Source organism: Lates calcarifer, unplaced genomic scaffold (genome assembly GCF_001640805.2).
Source record: "Lates calcarifer isolate ASB-BC8 unplaced genomic scaffold, TLL_Latcal_v3 _unitig_1979_quiver_622, whole genome shotgun sequence".
NCBI lineage: Eukaryota > Metazoa > Chordata > Actinopteri > Centropomidae > Lates > Lates calcarifer.
Genome location: NW_026115892.1, coordinates 17,883 through 31,381, shown reverse-complemented (window position 1 = coordinate 31,381; position 13,499 = coordinate 17,883). Strand labels below are relative to the sequence as shown.

Genomic DNA, 13,499 nt, shown 5'->3' with positions numbered 1-13,499 from the left:
TTCAGTTTCTTTAAGTTAGAAGCATCTAGTTTACTACATTTTACTTTGATTTATTATTATTAATATGTACTGCTTTATAATGTTAATATTCATTTCAAAGGAGGACACAGTTTCAGGTGAAAGAGTCTTTAAACTACAACATTTTCTTTTTATTGTATTTTATTGTTTGCAACCTTTTTGGGTTTTTTTTTGAAATATGTAAAAAAAATTGCAGTTCTTTGAAATGTATCTCATATATGAAAGGTATTAATTATTAATATTGTTATTAGCTTCAGTGTTTGTCCTGCTGTATGAAGAATTTATAGGAGATATTTGTGAAACAGAATAAGCTGTGTGTTGATTGGCTGTTGTCTCCTTCTTCTGCCTCAGCTCATTCAAGCATCTGATTGGTGGATTGGACGATGTTTCAAATAAAGGTTACGAGGATGCTGAAGCCAAAGCCAAGTAGGTTCAACACACAAACAAAACACATCTGCCCTTAACCACCATTGAATTTAATTCATCACAGCTCTTTGGATATTTGTCTGTTTTTCTGTCTGAATCAAGACATTTCTTCTTCTAAGTTTTTACCAAAGAGCTGCTGCAAAAATCTTTAATTTCACAACCTTCAGCAGCAGCAGTCTTTTCATTTACAGCTGCACCTCCACAGGACAGTACTATAACCTGATGTTAATGATTAGTCAGTTACTGGACTGGCAGAGATTTTTTTTTTTTTTTTTGATAACGGATCATCAGCTGTTCCAGTTTGAGGATTTAATGATTTTCTTTGTAATATTAACATTAAACTGAATCTGTTTGAGTTTTGATCAAGTGAAACATCCAGATTGAATTCATCGCCTGATACAAAGAGTTTTTCAGCATTTTCTGACACTTTTTGATGCAATGAAAATAATCAGCTGATTAATTAATGATTAAAATAAAGCACACAGAGGGGTTAAAGTTGATTTGAATGGAAATGAATGGAGTCTCCCTGAAAGGAAAATCTACTGAAACAGTGTCGATATGTTTGTTAAGCCTCTGTTATGGTGGCTAGTGTGTCTCTCTCCAACATGTCAGCAGCAGCTTTTTGTGTTTACAGCAGTAACTGGACCCTCAGTGCTGCTTATATAAGAACAACTAATAATACCAGCTGCAGTTAGAGCGTCAGAGCCAGGTCACACTGAAGGACACAGTCTTTACTGAAGATGAACTGAGGACCGTCTTTACTCTTAAAACGTGGAGACTCCTCTGACCTGTCAGTCAATCAGAAACTGCACAAAGCATTGGATTTCTTCACATGAAACGAGTCAATTAAAAGTCTCATAACGTATGTACGTTATCTTAGGCCGTTTCTAAAGGGCGTCCTCCTGTCCCTCAATGGTAGACGCTTGAGGTTTGATCACATGATCCTGTTGACAGGTGGTCTTCCAACATGTTTTATTTCCCAGTTGCTCTGAGAAACAGGATTAGTGTCCTTCTACCATGGAAAAAGCTGGTTCTAGTTCAGTGTTGGAAGTCATGCACATAATTGATGTAAGGTATCATGGGAGCTGGGGATAAGGTGCAGCACAGTCTGAGGTCTGTTTGCAGAAAGAAGTGCACAGGACACTTTATTCATTCCAGTGTTTGAGGGCAACACACACAGACAGTCGAGATGTAACACTAGCTGTTGTGTCGTGTATCAGATGACGGTCGGTCATGTGAAGCTCAGCACTGTCAGTCATTTCCTCTTATGGTATCAATACAATACAACACACACACACACACACACACACACATGTCCTGCTGTCAATCAAAGATGCTGCTATGGTAACAGTCAACAAAACAAAAAAACAAAAAAATTAATTTCCTTCACATCTCTGATATTTCCCATCATGCCAGTGCCAGATTTTAAGTTAAATGTTGATGTTTTCTCTTTTTAATCTGTAGTTTGAGTGTTTTGCTCAAGGACACTACAGCAGGGTGAAGGTTGGAGGGATTTGAACCCTGCAGTGAGCTCTAACAGTTAATCTCTTTCTCACTATCACAAACTATTTTTAGAGTGTTTATGTGTTGGTTCGTCCTCACCCAACAACCGAACGACCGACAGCAGCTCCTGTTTCTGCAGAAATCTGATTCCACAGCGTTGGTTTCCAGGAAATAGTCCAGGCCCTGTTTGGAGAAACACACACACAGAAAACAGTCTGTTGGGTTGTGATCACTGTGTTTTGGTTGATTAGTGTCAAGATTTTATTTTGACTTAAGATATTGGAGGTGAGACTGCTCCACAGAAAAGCTGACAGCTGCTCTCACCTCACAAATCAAATTTGCACTTTTATTTCATTATGTCAAAACAAAACCAATCAACAAAGAAAAAAACTAAACCTAAACCTAAACTAAAAACTTCCAAAATGACAGCAGGAAATGTTTTTAATTTCAAAGTTACTTTCAAAATTTTGCCTCATAAGCGTTTTTGAAACATGACATTATCAGACCAGGGTTCAGGACAATAACAGCTGAGCTAAAACAATGGATTTGAAGCGGTAAACACAACATCTGACACATTATTATCTTATAATGTAGTTTTATCCGACACGTTATCAATCAGCTGCAAACATAGAACAACAGGATCATCCCACTAACAGTATTTACTCATGGGGTTCCTCAGAGTTCTAGTCTTGGTCCCTTTTAATTTACATGCGGATATGTAGCATGCCAGTTTATTTATTTTTGACCATAAACAGTCAAACCTCAAAGGTTCTTATTGTCACTCAAGCTTTAAAAATGATGAAGCTTTGTGTCGTCTTTGATATTCTTTTTGTAACCAGACTGTATCACCAGATACTGTTGATTGTATTGTGTTTGTAAAACTTCAGCTTTACTTTTTCTGAGAATGAAGGCATGAATAAATATAAATACACTGAATTGACTGGAAACATTAAACACAGGCAGCGTCAGGTGGTGAACCGATACATCCTGATAAATCCTGCTGATCTCTGCGGTTGAACCCTTCATGTTCTCTGGTTTTGAGGTCAGGACAGTTTGTCCTGCAGCTTCCTGTCTGTCTTTCAGTCTGTTTAATGACTGAGGTGCATTTACTGGGTGAACCTCTGAGCAATGTTTCCATGTGCTAAAAATAAGTGCAGCAGCAGCGGCAGCCATGCAGGTTGTCCTCTCGGGTTAGCATTACACCCTGCAGGACTCAGCCAGAGCAGACGTGGATTGTGTTGGGATTGTGGCAAAAAGGACGAACCTTTCAGAAGCTTTCCTCAGTCGCTGTTTTGGTTTGAGCGTGCTCAGTTGGACCTTGTCCAAGTCATACTGATACTGAATTTGGTGGTAGAATAACACAAGGAAGCTGTGATTTTGATTTGTGATGATGCTTTCCTCTGAGGTCGTCTGTTCTGGATTCTGACGACGTCCCGCTCGGTTCAAGACCAGCTTCGTTTGTGACCTTAATGCACAAAGAGCTGGAGGATCTGGCAACCTCCCTGCACTGCTGGTTCCACCAGACCAAAACCCTGTACTGCCACCACTGCCATCCTCCCTTCCCTCATCATGTAAACTGGAAGTGGAGCTCTTCTTTTGAGACGGCTCTCTTACGGACGCTGTGCCGAACATTCTCGTGACCAGTTTGGCTTAATGTCCATAAGTTTGTCTGCACTTTTATACATTTGTATTTGACAGAGAGACACTGTGCTAAAATTTGAAGGAAGTGGACATCGTGGTTGATGTTTTCCTGCAAAATAAAGGACTCAATCATTAATATAATCTTTGGAATTCCAGTTTATTTGAGAAAGTAAAGGTTTTGTTCTAGAGGACCGCACAAGACTACATTCCTGAAGTATTTTTAGAATTCAGAATATTTTTCAACCAATTCTTTGGTGATAAATTTACCTAACAAAGCCGCCTGGTCAAGAAAAGGAAGAGGTATTTCCTTGGATCTGTCTGCTCCCATACTGGCAGATTAAATAAAGTTTGGAGATGAGGGAGTTGCTTCCTATACCAGTGAGGCAGCAGAGAGAACGGCTCACCAGCCTCCCTGCTCCCCCTACATCCTCCTCCTTCCCCATCACCTCCTTCTCCATCCAAACCTCCAAGAAGTTCCCATTCTTCCATGTGGTGAAATGCAGCAGGTATGACTCGATATTTATTTGGGAAGGTTGGATGAGTCTAAGGTTGAGATACAAAACCTGCACCTGCATTGGTGCTCTACCGAAAGTGGTTAGTGGTCTTTCAAAATGTCCTAAAAACGTCCTAATGCTGTATTTTACTGTTTTCAGTGAAGGCATCCCTGTGTTTTGTATTTTCAGATATGAGGCAGAAAACACCTTCTTCTCCAGTCTGAAGCTGAACGACTTCAACATCATCGACACACTGGGAGTTGGTGGCTTTGGACGTGTCGAGCTGGTATGATAAAATCACATTATACAACATCAGATTACAGTAGATCAATCGATTGGTATCAATGATTTGGAACAGCGTGGTTTCTATATTAATATGGTGATACAGACTCACTGTTCAGTGTGTGCAGGATAGAGTCAACAGAAACTACAGGAAAGGTCAGATCAGTTTAAAACTGGTTTGAAACAAGTTTCAGGTTAATTTGGGGCCAGTTTTACACCAGGTCCAGATTCCAGTTAGACCAGTTTCATATCTTATTACTTTAGAACCAGTTACAAAAGGGTTTAAGACCACACAGGAAACAGTTTTAATCCAGTCTCAGACTAGTTTGAAACAAATTTCAGGTTAATTTGGACCACTGATTAGTTTCAGTTTGAGATTCCAATCACACCAGTTTTAGATCAGGGTCCAGATTAGTTCAGAACTCAGCTGAAACTCAGGCATGTGTGTATTTTGTGTGTGTGTGTGTGTGTGTGTGTGTGTGTGTGTGTGTGCACTCAGCTATTTGCAGTAACTTTCCAGTAAAGTATCTGTGCTGTAACTGGAAACTAGTCATCATGTGATCCAGAATCCAGCTGGGCTCCAAATCCCACACCAACCAGGGCTCTCCCAGGGTTCTCTGTGGTTCTGTAAGGAACAGTAACAACCTGAGGAACCACACTGAAACAGTTTGTGTTCTCATCATGCTGCAACAGGTTTAAAGTTTCTCAGGTTAAATTCCTGAACCATGACGAGCTTATTTCGTCTCATTAAGCTGCATCAATTTTATTTTTATTTATTTTAATAGATAGTGTTGACGTCCACACTGGACATAAGACATGAGATGGATGGAAAAATGAAAGGAGGGTGGGATGAAGCTGGTGGTGCATTGCAGCTCTTTGGAGGGGGGCGTGGTTCTATGGTGCAGGAGGCGGGGTTTGAGGGTAAAGAAGGTCGGAGGGGAAGCCCGGCAGAGGGTTTGCCCAAAAACAGGAAGGAATCCCCACTCAGGGTCTCCTATCATTCCTCTGGAGGTATTTTTAGTTGGGCGGGCAGAGTGTAACTCTGCCACGAGGAAAAAAACGACCTAACTCTGATTACTACTCCGAGTATATCCCGGTGTCATCCCTCCTTTGGTTTAATCCTGTGCCGCCGGACTAGTCACACACAAATTTCATAAGAATTGGATACAGATATTTTTTTAAATAACAGCAGCAGCAGGAAGGCTTAAAGGTTCAGGACAAACTGAAAACTGACCATAGACCATATGGAGCTGGTCTTGAGTCTCTTCCTGCAGTTGAAGCCACCAGTCTGACGCTCAGGAGCTAAATTACTCTGAACAAAAGTCCAGTGTTTCTGCAGTAGTTTACCTGTTTTTTCTAGTCCCTCCTCAAACGTCCCAGAGGAAACATCCATCTAACTTTGAGGATTTAGCTGAATGTATGTTAATGTAGATGTTTGCCTTCCTTTATCTCGTGTTGCTGCCAGAAACCATCCAGCTGCTGGTGTTTTTCCACACACACACACACTGTAGTTTTAATAGAACATGATGCAACCCTCTATTTCTGGACAGATTCTTCATGTTACGTTATATGAGCTCTTACTCCATCATGTCAGAGAGGTCACACCTCCCTCATGGGTCAGTAATGAATACCGTGTGTGTGTGTGAGAGAGAGGTGTTTACAACTTTTGGTCGGCTGACAGACTTTACATGAGGGTTTAACCTAATGAGTGTATATAAAGATGAAAGCTCCCATAAGTGAGGCTAAAACATCTGGATCTCCCCCTGGTGGCTGGCTGCAGTACAGGTCATTAACCCTGCCCCCTAAAACTAAAGGTTGTTTAGGTCGTTTCTAAGTTACCATGGTGGTTAACCACAGCTGGAAACACAGAGTAAAATGAATTAAATGGAATTAAAGGTAGAAATGTCTGGATGACTGTTTTTCTTCAGGTGCAGCTGAAGAGTGAGGAAGCGAAGACGTTCGCCATGAAGATCCTGAAGAAACGTCACATTGTGGACACGAGACAACAGGAGCACATCCGCTCTGAGAAACACATCATGACCGAGGCGCACTCCGACTTCGTTGTCAGGTCAGCATGGTCATATTGTAGTTTTCAAAATAAAAGCTTAACAGAAAAATCTTCCATAGCTTCTTTGGCTCGAGAAATAAAAATCATCTCTCAGAGTAGCCTGCAATTTAACTTTTGTTTGTCTACCAAACTAAGAAAACATCTGTGTGTGTTTTTTGTCTGTTTCAGTTTTTGTAAACCTGGTTTTGAAAACTTATTAACATAAAATCAACACAAGGATGAATATGATATAAAACCCATGCAGGAGCAGGATACCACTGAATAAAACATCAAACACTGCATAAACATAAAAAACACATAAAATATAAAAACAAATGAACCTCAGTACAGAATATGTTTTCCATTCGGTTTCTGTTGTGTGTCACAGGTTTTGATGAAATGTTGTCGTTTGTGTTCAGGTTGTACCGGACCTTTAAAGACAGTAAATATCTGTACATGTTGATGGAGGCCTGTCTGGGAGGAGAGCTGTGGACCTTACTGAGAGACAGGTACACACTCCACAGACAGCATTTATTCAGTTTTTATTTAATACATTCATTGTGTGTCCTGAAAATAAGAGGTTCTTAGTTTTTCAAGCAAACACTGGTGTCAGCTGCTGAAATGTGCAGATTCACAGTAACTGAAAAACAAGACATCTGGAGACGTCAACCTGAAATCTGGATGGAATAATACATTAACACATTATTTAAAGAAGCCATAATAAATTTAAGTTACTGTTGCAGCCATAAAAGCAACAAGCAGCAAGTGTTTATTGAAAACATTAACCAACAAATGAAATATAACTGGGTGAACTTGTGGATTTTCAGCTCAATAAGCTTGAGCTCTGAAAAGTCAGAATTCCCCCTGAGCAGTCTGAGTGAGGGGCAGAGAGTCCTCCCACGGTTCTTTAAAAGAATGAAACTCTGTGTTTCAGGGGTTCGTTTGAAGACTCGACCACCAGGTTCTACACGGCCTGTGTGGTCGAAGCCTTCGCCTACCTGCATGCCAAAGGCATCATATACAGAGACCTGAAACCTGAGAACCTCATTCTGGACAGCCGAGGATACGCCAAGCTGGTAAACACACACCTGTTTATTGTTTTTAATTCTGCCTTTATATCATCAGCATGTTAAATATTTTACATTCTTCTTTACTGAGAGCTGCAGGGATGATGTTATTTTTAGCCCAGCCTTAAAATTAGCATCATTATACTCAATATCTACAGTTTAGGTTTTAATTTATAGATCTGCATCAGATTTCATTCATTGATATGAGCCACTGCAACACCAGACTGATGTACATGATGAGGCCCGATGGTGCTTTCACGTTATTCAGACAATAACTGTGTGTACATTCTTATATTCATTTCACTGAATTGTTTTCTTGTGTATAGATGTGGAAATTGGAAAGGTCAAGAGGTCATTAGATATATCTGTGTTTATCTGTTCTGTTCTGTATCAGCAGCAGATTTATTGGAAATCTGTCCAGTAAAGTCAAAGATACATCAAGAGGAAACTTTCCGTCCAGATTTATTCCAATTTTCATGCTTGTGATGGTTCTCTGAAATGAAATCAAAACTGTACAGAGACCAGAAGTAATGAAAAGAAAAACAGAGTGTGATGAGTTTCAGATCAGTTTTGTCTTTTCCAGGTTGACTTTGGTTTCGCCAAGAAGATTGGTTTCTGTAAGAAGACGTGGACGTTCTGCGGCACTCCAGAGTATGTCGCTCCAGAGATCATCCTAAACAAGGGTCATGACGTCTCAGCAGATTACTGGTCTCTGGGCATCCTGATGTTCGAGCTGCTGACTGGCAGGTGAGGATGCACACCTTTACAGTTCAGTAGAGTTCAGTGATGTCAAACTAGTAATGTTGGACTCTACAGTCTCTATTTGTGTCTCCAGTCCTCCGTTCTCAGGTCCAGATCCAATGAAAACCTACAACATCATCCTGAGAGGCATTGACATGATCGAGTTCCCCAAGAAGATCACCAAGAACGCTGCCAACCTCATCAAGAAGCTCTGCAGGTAGGGAGCATTCAGATTAAGTGTAGAGTCAGAATTAGTTATTTTCATCGCCAGAGTCATTCTTTGGACTGTTCATGTTGACAGAGATAATCCCTCAGAGAGACTGGGAAACCTGAAAAATGGAGTCAAGGACATCCAGAAGCACAAGTGAGTGAACTGAGTTGTCTACATACAATATCAGTAATAGTCAGAACTCAACTTCCAGCTCTGTCAGTTCTCAGTTTAGTCTGAATGTGAATACGAGAACTAATCTTCCTATCCATGTGTGTTCAGGTGGTTTGAAGGTTTTAACTGGGACGGTCTGAGGAAAGGAACTCTGACTCCACCCATCATACCTGATGTGAGCAGAGGCAAACTTTAATATAGAGCATCAGACTCATTTTTAACCTTTGAACAATGAAATAATCTGAGTGGTTAAATGTCTGTCATGTGCATATTCATGGCCTTAGATGACCTAGAATGGAGTTAAAATTAAATCTCTATATTCTTTTGTCCAGGTTTCTTCTCCAACCGACACCAGTAACTTTGACAGTTTCCCTGAAGACGCAGATGAACCGCCGCCAGATGACAACACTGGTTGGGACTATGACTTTTAAGTTCCCACCCACCAGCTTGCACCCCAACCCAAAACCTGAAACTCTGCCAAGACAAAGAAGAAGATATTTCTCACCAGGCTAGATAAAGACAAGATACATGTGCTGTTCAGTGGATGTTTCTATGTTGGATCTTGGGGGAATCAAACTCCCACTGTTTTGGAGCCACTTTGTGTCGCCAAATGATCTGATTACTAAGTGTGCAGAAGGCTATAAATGGAAAAGGACTGGAGGTCTCCCATTGATCAAACTGGTCCAGTTTGTACTATCTAATGGGAGGAATCCTGCTGTAGTACCAGAGAGCTGGAAGATGAAGTGGATCAAGAATCAAACAAACGGTCTGTTCATGTCAATGGTAGGTCCCAAGTGTCATCTCGACTTTTGCAGCTTGAGAAGGCCATCATAGCACCTCCATATTTTAGAAAGCTGTCAGGTCTCTGGAAAATTATCACTCCACCCACAAATGTGCCAATGACCAGAAAAGATGTTTTTGCAAAGCTCCGAGTGTTTGAACCCAGAACAACTGTGATTACTTGTTTGGCTGCAGCTGAACTCTGGGTATGGTCATCCATCAGCAGTGAGACAGTGAGGGTCTTGCAAGTCAATTGTTTATCATGTTTCCCAGAGCAGGAAATCAGTCCTAAAAGTCTTAGAGTAAACAATGTGTGGTCCTGCTTTTCTACAAAAAGGTACAATTTAATTTTCACAAACTGGGAAAATCATCCCAGCTCCTTCAGATTTCAGACAGCTGTCCACATAAAAAAGCCAACAGTGCAGAAAAGGTGTCTTTTTAATGCCTTTCAGCGACTCAGAGAAATATGAACCCAGAACAACCCAGATCCCTTACTTCGCTGCATCTGAACTTTGGGTATCTTCACCCATCAGCAGTCAGTCACACATTATAGGCCTTGCTTAGTGTCCCTTCATAATGCTGCAACACAGAGAGGAAGCCTAGATGTTCATCAGCTGGCCAGAAATCTGATTCTTAACCCTGTCAGTGAAACTACCTGAGGCTGAAGCTGGTACATCTGGAGGTGTCCAGCAAAATCAAATGGTCACAAAGTGCTTCCCAGAGGAACAAGTGAGGCTGGGTTCTCAACATGGGACAAGAGTTCCCTGGGACGATAAGACTCCAGATTTTCTTTGTGGCCCTTGCTTTACAAAATTGTTTGAAAATATGCACCATTAAAGTGGGCCCAAAGGTGTCCCCTGGATTTTTATCCAAACTTCAGGCCCTGTCTTATTGAGGAGCCCTGTGTCAAAACCTACTTTTAGTAATACCTTTAATATTTCTGTTAATTTTATTCTAACACGGTGCACATCATTCTACAAATTTGTGGTTAATCCAACTGATGTACAGCAGAGACATTTAACAGCTTAGAGGTACTGGTTGGTTTCTGGGACTGTGGCCACTCTTTGCTGGGGAACATTTATGGGTTGGTTCTCATTGGGGGCCTAAAATAATGTTTGCCACAGGGCCCTCTAGTGGGTTAAACCTGCCCTAGCAACAGAGGGCCTAACATGGTGAAAAACAAGTGGGAAAACATCTCATGTTTCCTTTTCCGAGAAGCTAACAAAAGGCTTTGAATCATCCCTTAAGATATGTCTGAAGAATTTCACAGACACTACAGATATGTTCTCCTCAGCCAGTGGAAAGCTTCTGTTCCTGTCAAGTGTCCTTCATCACTTTCTGACACTTGAACTTTGGCCCCTCTGAGGTAGATCTATTTACTATTACCTGTCCTGTGACATCTGGAGTTTCTGTTCCACAGTTTGGAGACACCCAACCCCCCCAGGCTGGAGGATGTTCGAGTTCCCCTGCTGCAGGATTAACCTCTGGACAGAGTGACAACCAGATGCCACAAACCACAGGAGGAAAAGTTAACTGCAGACTGAACAGACAAGGTTATGGTCACCATGATGCCTTCACTTCTCACTTCATTTTTGGGACAGAAAGAAGACAGAAAGACAAACAGTTTGGATAAAGCAGCTGTTGTGGATGATGGGGAGGTGATACGAACATTTCTACTTTATCATTCTTTATGTTGTGCATTTTTGAATTGCAGCATGAGAACAGATATTTTGTACATATTTCCAAGACTTCCTACTAATTTTTGCACACAGCCACCAATACTCAATTCTCACAACACATGCATGAGTTGGTTGAATTTCTTATTGTTTGTTTCAAGGTGTTTTAAGACCAAGCATGTTTCAGGATTGCCAGAATAGATCTGAAGCTTTTTGTTTAAAGAGTATGAAGATAGTGTCTCTAAGGCTCGTGATATACTTGCTTTTTCACAGCTTGTTGTACTGTTGTGTAAACTGAAGCTGGAACCAGCAAATAATTATTCTTTAAAAATAAACAGAACTAAACTGATTAATTTATTTGCAACTATCTAACCACTCTGTTAATCTGCTGATCTTGGCAACTCTTAGACTGATGATTTCAAAGGTTAACTGCTGCTATTACCTTCACCACAATGATGTCAACAGGGCGGACAAATCAGTCACTGATTTGTTAGAGTTCATTAACCCCCCTTCCCAAACAACTAACATGTATGCCATGTCACGGTGAATAATGAAAACTTTCATTTATGTGCTCATGTATTTATGCAGCCGGTCCCAGGCGTATTTTAGGATGTTGGTAGGACAATTTATGGTCCTGCTGGTGATGCTAGCGCTGCATCTGAGCCTCTTTCAGTCTATGATTGGTTGATGCCTTTATTCACGGTGTGAAAGCTCAGAAAAAAAAATTATGTTGCTTTTGTGTCTGAAAATACTCATGACAAAAACAATGATTTGACAGAAAATATATTGATGTGTGAATTAATTGTGTGAAGAAGAAAAAAACACCCCCAGTGTGTAAAAACCTTCAGTGTTATCCAGAGGATGACAAGCAAACACCAACTAAGTCAAAAGCAAGAATGTCAGGTCTTTAAAACAGACTGAATAAGAAATCCCTCATACTCTGAGGTCATCTTTAGTTTCACAGGCTTATGGTAACTCTGTGACAAAGTGGACAGTCTAACTAGATACGATTACATTTGTGTTGCATCCACTGTCCATTGTTAACCATAAAAGTGATTAATTTATTTATCTCAGTTTGTATTTATACAGTATTTTGTGGCCTTTTGTAAAATGATGTTGATAGATGTCTCACTTTGGTACGAAGCCTTTGTATTAGTAGTCTGATTTTGCTGTGATATTTTTGTAAAATGATCAGCGATGTGACTTCTGTGAGCTCTGCATGAAACTATTGGTAACAACATGTTCGGTTTTCACCACCAGAGGGCAGAATAGAGTCAGACGCTCAACGACAACAACCCAGGAAGATGTCAACATTAGGGTAAATATTCTACAGCTATATCTCTATGAGATGTTCAGGTGGAAAACAGTCCATGTGTTAAGTACAGAGCTGGAGTCAGAGCATCATTAGCCTAGCTTAGCATAAAGACTCCTACAAAGACCTCTTAAGATGTCTAATTAACATGCAATATTTTATTATATCCTGACAAAAACACAAATATTATCTTCAGTGCTGTAACAAGGCTGGTTTAACATCCTGTCACATGTCTGGTTGAGTTTAAATAGGAAGCAAAAAGGACAAATGTTCTGCTTGCACCGTGAAAATCATAATTACAGCAAAAAATAAAAATAAAAAAAAGGATTAAAAAAGATGTGTTTGGACCAGAAAGAGAAATATTCATGTTTATATTGATTCTTACTGATGATATTTTGTGGTTATGAGTTTGTGTCATGAAGCTCAAGTGTCACTGATTTATTTGTATATTGGGAGTATAGTGTTTTATGATGTTTGTATATTATTATTATTATTACAGTGCCTGCCATGGTAGCTGACTCTCTCGCTCTGTCTCAGTTCAAAAAAGCTTTATGGAAGTGACTGTTAAAAACAAAACAAAAACCATGTTGCCAAAGCAGTTTGATCTGTTTAAAAAAATAAAGTTGTTTAAAAAAACAATGCATTGTTCCCTATTTATTATAGTTAGAAATTTAGAACCACATCATGTGGTAAGTTTTATATATATATAGTTTTGCATATACATGACATTTTTTTCTGTTTAGTCTTATACAATTATTACTTTTATATAATGTGTTTATTTGTATTTTTTATTTATTATTTTCCCTATTGTTCTTGCCCATCTTTGAGGGGCTGTCAATCAACTGGCTTTTGGTGAGTATATTTTTTTGCAATATATAAATGAATATATACAGAAATAAATGTGAATCTTAATGAAAATACGTATAATTTTAGATTTGTTATCTGTCTTCATATTTCCTCATGTTTGTCTTTATATTTTCTTCACATTTTTTCTTTTCTTTTTCAGACGTTATCTCTAGGGCACTACAATGACTCCATACATCTCACCGTCTGCTTTGCTTGCAATACCACTCTCCGCCTGAACTACACTGATGCGCCGGGGGAGGCGCTGTTTCGCTAAATTACCAATG

The 13,499-nt window shown here is 39.9% G+C and overlaps 1 protein-coding gene across 4 annotated transcripts in view; it reads left to right on the top strand.

Moving 5' to 3' along the window:
- The window catches only part of LOC108891503 (cGMP-dependent protein kinase 1), a 38,790-nt gene extending 25,782 nt beyond the window's left edge, over positions 1 to 13,008 (top strand). The window contains exons 9-19 of one of the 4 annotated variants that reach the window (XR_007809940.1): positions 370 to 444; positions 4,272 to 4,368; positions 6,293 to 6,432; positions 6,831 to 6,920; positions 7,346 to 7,487; positions 8,062 to 8,225; positions 8,314 to 8,436; positions 8,521 to 8,583; positions 8,710 to 8,776; positions 8,934 to 9,367; positions 10,802 to 13,008. Coding sequence is in view for 2 of the 4 variants with exons in the window: in XM_018688662.2 (XP_018544178.1) it covers positions 3,943 to 4,094; positions 4,272 to 4,368; positions 6,293 to 6,432; positions 6,831 to 6,920; positions 7,346 to 7,487; positions 8,062 to 8,225; positions 8,314 to 8,436; positions 8,521 to 8,583; positions 8,710 to 8,776; positions 8,934 to 9,032 (1,137 nt within the window). In the remaining 2 variants the exon portion in view is untranslated. Of the gene's footprint in view, positions 1 to 369; positions 445 to 3,036; positions 4,095 to 4,271; positions 4,369 to 6,292; positions 6,433 to 6,830; positions 6,921 to 7,345; positions 7,488 to 8,061; positions 8,226 to 8,313; positions 8,437 to 8,520; positions 8,584 to 8,709; positions 8,777 to 8,933 lie in introns of those variants that run through there. The other 3 variants (XR_001962320.2, XM_018688661.2, XM_018688662.2) reach the window with 3 other exon arrangements.
- Positions 13,009 to 13,499: the final 491 nt, after the last annotated feature.